This window comes from Mustela nigripes, chromosome X, assembly GCF_022355385.1.
Source record: "Mustela nigripes isolate SB6536 chromosome X, MUSNIG.SB6536, whole genome shotgun sequence".
NCBI classification, from domain to species: Eukaryota; Metazoa; Chordata; class Mammalia; order Carnivora; family Mustelidae; genus Mustela; species Mustela nigripes.
Window position 1 is genome coordinate 82178130 of NC_081575.1, and position 9117 is coordinate 82187246.

General features: G+C 50.0%; 1 protein-coding gene across 3 annotated transcripts in view; it reads right to left on the reverse strand.

Moving 5' to 3' along the window:
* Positions 1 to 4193: 4193 nt before the first annotated feature.
* TBC1D25 (TBC1 domain family member 25) overlaps positions 4194 to 9117 on the reverse strand; it is a 14173-nt gene continuing 9249 nt past the window's right edge. For all 3 annotated transcript variants that reach the window (XM_059385408.1, XM_059385405.1, XM_059385406.1), the window contains 3 exons: positions 6402 to 6529; positions 6079 to 6267; positions 4194 to 5797 (listed from right to left, as the gene is read on the reverse strand). In XM_059385408.1, coding sequence (XP_059241391.1) covers positions 4439 to 5797; positions 6079 to 6267; positions 6402 to 6529 — 1676 coding nt within the window. In that variant the 3' untranslated portion in view covers positions 4194 to 4438. The remainder of the gene's footprint in view (positions 5798 to 6078; positions 6268 to 6401; positions 6530 to 9117) is intronic.

The following is a 9117-nucleotide window of genomic DNA, read 5'->3' on the forward strand; positions in this document are numbered from 1 at the left end:
TGGGTTCATTTTTTTCTTTTTGCTGTTGCTAATTTTATTGTACTATGGTCAGTGATAATGTTTAATATTGATACTTTTGAATTCATCAAGGTGTTAGTGCCCTAACATGGTCTATTTTTGTAACTAAGTGTAAGCATAAAAGTAGTCTTCTCCAGGGTGCCTGGGTGGCTCAGTGGGTTAAGCCCCTGCCTTCAGCTCAGGTCATGATCTCAGGGTCCTGGGATTGAGCCCCGTATCGGGCTCTCTGCTCAGAGGGGAGCCTGCTTCCCCCTCTCTCTCTGTCTGCCTCTCTGCCTACTTGTGATCTCTTTCTCTGTCACATAAATAAATAAAATCTTTTTTAAAAAGTAGTCTTCTCCATTTGTTAAGTGTGGGTTATACAGGAATGTGTTCTTACATATATGTGAATATATAAAAACCATACATTATATATAGGAATGTGTTTATATATATTAATATCTAAGTTATATATATATATATGATGTATAAATAAATATGTGTATATATAAAATACCAACCTTAAAAATGTATTGTTCACAGGCGCCTGGGTGGCTTAGTTGGTTAAGTGTCTGCCTTTGGCTCAGGTCATGATCCTGGGGTCCTGGGATCAAGCCTGTGTCAGGCTCTGTGCTCAGCAGGGAGTCTTCTTCCTGCTTCTCCCTCTCCCTCTGCCCCCCACCACTGTGCGCTAATAAATAGATAAAATCTTCCAAAAAAATGATTGTTCAGTACTCCTTAGGTGTGTATGTTTATGGTAGACATATCTTTCTCTCAATGAGTGTATGTCCTTTGTTTTTTGTGATCTTAAATTTTGTTGTTAATTATTGGATGGCTATCTTAGCTTTCTTTGGGCTCTTATTAATGTGCTATATCCTCTCTTCATCTTTTCATTTTCAACATTTCCCAATCTTTGTGTGGGTGTTGTTGGACTGTTTTTCTTTTGGGGGACCTTTTTTTTTTTTTTTAAATACAGTGAGGGTCTCTGTGTTCTAAATATTTTTGTGATTGTTATTATAGTAAAACTTCCGACATCCCATTTCGTATTCTCTAATTACAGTACTTTTCTGTTCCTTTTTTTCCTATCCTACTCATACCTACTATTTTCTTTAGGTCTCTTTTATATCACTTGTTCTGGTTTTATAGTTTACTTTTATCTATTTATTGTATTTACTTAACATTACTCATGTCTGGCCCAATACTTCTTCTGATATTATATTACATATTATATTGTTATATTATAATTTTATGGCATACCCAGTACACTAGCCAGCCTCCAGGATGGCTCCCAATGATCACTGCCTGTTGGTATTCACATCCTGTGTAATACCCTCCCGTGTTGTCCCAGGGTTGGTTGGTGTGACCAAGAAAATATAGCAGAAGTGATGGTATGTCATTTCTGAGGTTAAGTTCTAATAGACACTACAATTCTGTCTTGCTCATGGTCTCCTGCCTGCCTGTTGGGACCGTGTGTTGTGAAGAGTTCCACGGAGAGGCTCAGGTGGCGAAAAATGGAAGCCTCCTCCTAGCAGCCTCCCGAGTGGGCCATGTTGGAAGTGGGTCCTTCAGCCGAGGGGTCATGTCTTCAGTCCTGACAACTTGCCTGAAACTTCAGATGAGACTGAGCTAAAATCACCCAGCAGAGTGGCTCCCAGTTTCCTCCCGACACTCCAGAGGCTGAGAAAATAAATGTTTGCTGTTTTAAGCTGCTAAGTTTGGGGGTCATTTGTTCTAGAGCAGTAGATAACTAATACATCCGGTTTAATTTTCTCTGGAGGTGGTGATGCTGCCCCGGTGTCTAGTCATTTTGGGGGTGAGCTCAAGTTCCCCAGACAGGAGCAGCTGTTGTGGCACGTACAAGGTCTCAAGGGAAGACTGAAGACCAGATTGGACTCTGCTCAGTCCCCTGGAGTTCAAAGGGTAAAGAGACGTGTGGGGGAGATGAGCCTAAGGGTGGGCAGCCCCAGGTGCCACAGAAATAGAGCTACTTGGCAGTTCCTCTGATAGGGGTTTCATCTTTAAACCCCAAGAGGAGGCTGTCTCCCGAGGTGTCACCACCATCCCTGGTGTCTGGAGGGGGAAAGGTGGAGGAATGATTGCCTCCAGCTGCTCATTTCCTTCCCTCAACACAGTTCTTGTTGTCCTCATCGTAGTCCCCTGCCCCAGACGACTATAAGTGGTTGGGATAATGTCTACAGTAAGGGGCAGACAAGGACCTTCCCAACGCAACATGGGGGAGAGATTAAGAGCCAAACCTGAAACCTAGCCTATTTGCTGCCTTCAGCCAGCGCCACTCAAAACAGAGGCCACTTAGAGCTAGCCTTCAGTTTTCCCACAGATCTCCATAGCTGTGTTGCAGTTTCTGGAACTCATATTTCCCTCTGTACTTTCTCCAGGGTTGCTTTTGGGCAAGGGGGTTGGCAGCTTGTGCTGTTTGCCACCATAGCAGGAACTAGAAGCCCCAAGTATTGTCTGGGAGAGAGGTTTCTGCCCTCCACTGTATCATTCACAGAAATGACTCCTCTGACCCTCAGAGGTCCTAAGCTGCCATACACAGAATTGACTTGTCTGGCCCCTCAAATACCTGAGCTCAGTCACAGAATGCACCCAGAGGGTGTCAGCTGCTGCCTGACAAAGGGGACATTTCAGGTCCTCAAAGGACCAGATACCCTCATACCTTGGCTGGCTCTTAGATGGCATGTGTGTGTCTGAGCACCTTATCCGTACTTGTTAGACCCATAGTCTTGGAGTACCCTGGACACAGGATGGTCTTGTCCAGCTCTTCCAGTGAAGCAAGCCCTCATCAGAGGAATGGTCAGCTTCCCCTCCAATACTAGGGCATGATGGGAGCATTTTAAGGGTTCTCTCTAGCTCCATATGGCATTCTTGGGGAGACAGATGAGAGGATGGCAGTTCCAGTGCCTCTCATCTCTGTGCCTAGTGCAGCAATGACTTCTGGCCAGAATCTGGCATAGCCAGACCATAACCTGAACGAGCCCAGTTACCTACCCATCATCTGCTGTGTCTATGTGGAGGACAGCAACTGGTCCACGAAAAAATCCACCTTCTGAGACAGTAAGTGGGGAAGAGGGTCTTCTTTTGATCATTACCTTCCCTATAAGTAGGTGACTTCTTTTAGCCCCTGAGTTTTATCAGTGCTTGATTTGTGTGCCAACATAAATGGGATAGAGAAGGCTAAGGAATGGTTTCTGTTGCTAACACGGTTAAGACAGGCCCTCATGGGGTTCCTAGGCACCTGGGTCATTGGGCGTCTACCTTCAGCTCAGGTCATGATCCCAGGGTCCTAGGATTGAGCCCCACATCGGGCTCCCTGCTCAGTGGGAAGCATGTTTCTCCCTCTCCCTCTGCCCCTGCTTGTGTTCCCTCTCTTGCTGTGTCTCTCTCTGTTAAAAATCTTTAAAAAAAAAAAGGCCCTCAAGAGCTACAAACCCAATCTAGGACTTAGAGCCCTAGGCATGGCAAGGCCACTATCCCTCAAGCTGGTCCCAAAGCAAGTGATAAGAAATGCCTCAGACCCTGCCCAGGACTGCCAGCATTACTGCATAAGACTCACAGGGGAGGGCGCCTGGGTGGCTCAGTGGGTTAAACCTCTGTCTTCGGCTCAGGTCATGATCTCAGGGTCCTGGGATCGAGGCCCGCATCAGGCTCTCTGCTCAGCAGGGAGCCTGCTTCCCTCTCTCTCTCTCTGCCTGCCTCTCCATCTACTTGTGATTTCTCTCTGTCAAATAAATAAATAAATAAATCTAAAAAAAAAAAAAGAAGAAGACTCACAGGGGAGGGTCTGGATCCTAAAAACGGTGACATGCAGAACAGCAGAAGTGGTGGCCCAACATCACTAAGTAGACTGTCTGTGTAATGAGACTTGCCCTTTTGGAGTCACAAACTCCCTCTCTCATGCCTCATTTGGGGGCCTGTCCTGAAAATGTATGTTTATAGCCATAATTCAGACCCTTACCAGCAGGCAAATATACCACAAAACAGCCTTGGGCCTCCCCAAGCAGTCTTCAACCTGGGCTCACCTAGAACCAGTTCTTGGCACCCACTCTCCTGCCACTGGGGAAGCAGGGGCCACCCTCCACCAAATGAGGTGTTTCCACTCCATCAGGTCAGGAGCCCCTGGGGACCCCATCTATAATAAAAACCAGAGAGAGGGTAGAGAAATACACAGACCACAGTGACCTTTGTGTGTGCAAAGTACAGTTGTTAAAAACAATACAACATAAACTGAGAAAGGAGGCTGTGGCCTCCATGGGGCAGTGCCAAGACACAGCCCCACACTCTCAGACCTGGGGAGAAGGGGCCCTGCCCTCCAACAGGTCTAGGGCTTGTAGGCAGGGAGCTGGGGGTCTCATGTATAGGCCCCCATGGTAAAGAACAGAGATCTGGTGGTGGGACTTATGGTGGCCTGGAAGGAGCCTGATCAAGATGGGGCTGTGGCCTCGGCCCCCTCCTCGGAGTCCCACACCTCGGATTGTAGGTAATCAGCAAAGAGAGCCTTGGCCCGGCGCAGGACACGCCCCAGGTGGTGTTTCCGCACAAGGCGGTCAAAGTGCATGGCCAGCTCGTTGTAATCTAGCCCGTTGCGCATGATGTGGTCACGATGCTCCAGCAGGATAGCAAGGCAGAGGAAGAGCATAAATGGGTTCCCTCGGCCAAATTCCTGGGGCGGGGGCAAGCCCAGTGGGGGTGGGGGTGGCAGGGATTTCCCAGGTTCTTGTGGGGAGCCCAACTCTGGCATCAAGGGGGATCCTGCAGCCACATCACCGGCGGGAGAGGCCTCTTGGGTGGATGGCGGAGATGAGGAGGAAGGGGAATCAGGGCGGGAAGAGGAGGAGAGTGGGTCTGAGGAGTTCAACAAGGGCTCAGAGAGGGACTTGGAGCTGATGAGGGCAGCTGGGTGGGGCAGCTGGACCAGAGGGTCCCTCCTGGAGCCCGTGTTATCCCTGAGTTGCTGGAGGTCATCCAGACTGGCTTGTCTCAGGAGACGCCCCCCGCCACCAGGCCCCTGGCTGGTTGTGACCAAATGGTCAACAGCATCGTCGAAAGCACCGCCTCCTCCCCCGGCAGGCCTGAGCATGTGCCTCTGTCGCACGGGCCGCCCCCTGTGGCCACTGAAGCCAGTGTCTGCCACCTGGCTGGGGGGTCCGACAAGCTCTACCTCATGTTCAGGAGGATCGGGGGGCAGCGAACTCCAGGTGACCTCGAGCATGCGGAGGGCATCATCAAAGGCGAACTCGCGCTTGAGTTCAAGCAGCAACCAGCGGTAACAGAAGAACAGGTCGTCGGCCCCGGCTTCTTGTAGGTACTGGTAGAAGTCAGGGTCAGCATGTCGCAGTAGCAGCTTGAGGTGGGCAAACTTGGTGGCCATGGCGCGGCCATCGGGATGAAAGTTTGCAGCCAGGCGCTTCATGATGCCACAAAAGCAGACGAAAGCATGGCCTTCGTGGTCCATGACGGCAAGGATGGGCGAGGCGAGGTCGCTCATGCCCTGGCAGTAGGACACCTGCGGGTGCGTGACGGCATAGGTGGTGAGTAGGTCGTGCAGCGCCCGCAGGTGTGGGCCATCCTCAGGCCCTGCATAGTAGGGGTGGGCCCGGTCTGTCCGCAGCACATCCTTGAGGACTGTGCTGCGGATGAATTCCAAGTCCTCGGGGCTCGCTCGCTGTGCCCACTCGCTCTTGAGCTGCTCATACTCGCGACTCTTGCGTTTCATGTAGTCCATCCGCTCACGGCCCGTCAGCCCATCTGGGTAAACGTTCAGCAGGTACCGCCACACCACCTGGCCAGGGACAACAGGGAGAAGGCTGAGGCTCGACAAATGAGCCACCACCTCCTGGTAGAGGCCCCAACCCTGCTGCCTTGGGGCCTTGGGGCCTTTGTCTTCCCTTGAAGAGTCGGCCTTCCCACCTCTGCCTCCCAGGCCCTCCCGAGGGAGGGCTGGCTGCCCTGGAACAGCTCCCCTCCATACCACCCCGTGACAGCAAGGTCCGCTGTGTGTGTCTCATGAGTTAGTCACAACTGTGGGAGTGACAGATCTGATGAGTGACCGAGGCGGCTCACCTTTCGCAGGGAGGGCTCAACACCGCCGTGATAGATCCGCAGGCGCAGCTCCTCAGGGCGCGAGAGCTGGCCCTCATGGTTCAGGTAGGTGTGGAACTCGGCATCGCTCAGGGGAGGCTTGAAGGGCTTGACGTCTTCCCCATATGACCAGCTTAGCACCTGCTGGACCTTAGACAAGGTGCGGCCCACCTGTGAAGGAGGGAGAAAGGCCACCAGTCAGCTGGGCAGGCTACGGGCAGGTGCCAGCCAGCATGCTCAGAACCAGGGGTACCACCTGGGCCTGCCCTCCCCCTGCAGCTGGCCACAGGGGTCCCTGAAACCACCTGAGAGAGGATGGACTGCGTGAAGGGCAGGGCAGCTGTCGTCAGTGATGACCTTTTCTCAGCCAGGAGCACATCGGAGCCAATGACATCCTTGGGGCTGATTATGTCCCAGTCTTCCAGCAGAGGGCCTAGGCACACAGAATGACAGGATACCAGAATGGGTGCAAGAGGGCCACACCTCAGGGCTGGGTTCCTCTCCTAACAAAGCTAGGACACTCACGGAGCAGTGAATGATTCCCGCCCTCTCTTCCCATGTCATCTAAATCAGGTAAAATATAAAACCGTGAATAATTCTTTTTTGGTAACTGTCCCACAAAACAGCTCAGCAGACTCTAAGCAGTATTTTAGTGGGATAAAGTAATAGTTACTGAGCACTTACTACGTGCCAAGCACTGTGACAAGGGATTCACTTTATGCCAGGAAGTGTTCTGAGCCCTTTGCAAGTATGGACTCATTTAATATTAATATCCTTCCCCTAAGTTGGGCACTATTATTTTTTAAAAATATTTTATTTATTTGAGAGAGTTGCAAGCATGAATGGGGCGGGGAGGGACTGAGGGAGAGGGAGAAGCAGACTCCCCTCTGCGCAGGGAGCCTGATGCGGGGCTTGACTCCAAGACCCCGAGATCATGACCTGAGCTGAAGGCAGATACTTAACCAACTGAGCCACCCAGGCACCCAGTACTATTATTACTCTTACTATTATTATTATTTTAAAGATTCTTATCTCTGAGTAACTGTCACACCCAACACGGGGCATAAACTCACAACCCCAATATCAAGAGTCACATGCTCCACTGACTGAGCCAGCCAGGCGCCCCCAGTTAGGCACTATTATTAACACCATTCTTTCCATAAGGAAATAGGCACAGTCAATATGAGTCAATATGAGATAGTTGCCTTCAGCATCAAAGCTAGTAAGTGAAAGAACTAAATTTGAAGCCCAGGCCCAAAGCTCAAGAGCCCAAACTCTTAGTCTTATATTCACGCTAGTCTCCATCCCACAACTGGTACAGATTACCATCATCATTCTCATTTCCTGGTAACAAAAAAGGTTGTCCCACCTGTCCCACCCCACCTGTGATGTATGGTTGAAGTGGCAGTGGCCACATGAAGAAAAGTTCGAGAGACTTAAGAGATGTCAGCCCTTGGGGCCCCAGAGCTGCCAAACTGACAACAGCAATGCCCAGTGGATTTCAAACTCTATTGTATGAAACAAATCAACCTGGACTTGTTTAAGCCATTGTCACTGCAGGCCAATGCTGTCCCTAAGCAGCCTGTCCATGGGATCCACCGTACCTTCTCCCATAGCAGTGAGGGAGGAGTAAACCCTAGGCCATATTTGAATGTCACTGCCTCCCCTTGGGTGTCTCATAGAGCACTGAGCGCCTCTGGAGTCCAGAAGGAGAGCTCAAGGTTCACTCTGTATGCGACCTCCTCCTCTGATCCTCTATCTGTTCATTTGCTTGAGCCAGAAACCTGTGAGACATCCTTGCTACCTCCCACTCTCTCAAATCCCAGGGCCAAACTCACTAAGCCCTGGGGATTCCATATGCATAACGTATTTCAATTCCACCTCTCCTCTCCTCTCTGCCTTGTCAGCTATCTCAGTCACCACATCTCTCACCTGAAACTGCCTCTTTGCTTCTCTCCACTCTCCCAACAGCTGCCAGAGTAGTACTTGGGAAACAAAGTATGAAAACACTTAACGGGCAAAAGGAAGACGGTCAAACTAATGGTCTGAGAAGAACCCGTTCAAGGTACAGAGCTAGAGCTTGATGATTTGAGTGACAATGTAGAGAGACCTGGAGGACAAGTCCTGGAGACTTAAGATGCAAGTAGTTTGGTTCCTCAATTCTGGAAGCAAGAAGACAGTGGCTTGCCACGCCCATGGAGCATTGGGAAGAAAGCCTTGAGATGCGAGGGCCCCCACCCAGCCAAGATAGTACGCATCTATCAGGGCGAAGAAAAGACGTTTTTGGTCACTGCAGTACATCCGACATGGCCATGCACTTTGTTGGAGAACAAGAAGTTCTCTAAGCAAATGACTACCGAATAACTACCAGGGCTCCAAGTGGGGGAAGGCAAAAGGGAGGGTAAATGGCAACAGTCCCCAAGTTTTTAATATGTATAATTAAACATGAAATGACAAAGGTACCATGATATGTGGGATTCCTGAAACATAAGTGATGTACTATAAAGAAAATATGATAGCCTGGAATTTAAAAAGAAATTTCCATCTATCAGGGCGCCTGGGTGGCTCAGTGGGTTAAAGCCTCTGCCTTCGGCTCAGGTCATGATCCCAGGGTCCTGGGATCGAGCCCCGCGTGGGGCTCTCTGCTCTGTGGGGCCTGCTAACTCCTCTCTCTCTCTCTCTCTCTGCCTGCCTCTGCCTACTTGTGATCTCTGTCTGTCAAATAAATAAATAAAATCTTAAAAAAAAATAAAAATAATAAAAAAAATTTCCATCTATCTATCTATCTATCTACAAATAAAAAGAAATTATCTAGCCAAAGTGCAGAAGTTAAAGGTTAGGGATCAGAGTGAAAAATATGAATTAAAAGTGTTTCAGGGACGCCTGGGTGGCTCAGTTGGTTAAGCAGCTGCCTTCGGCTCAGGTCATGATCCCAGCGTCCTGGGATCGAGTCCCACATCGGGCTCCTTGCTCAGCAGGGAGCCTGCTTCTCCCTCTGCCTCTGCCTGCCATTCTGTCTGC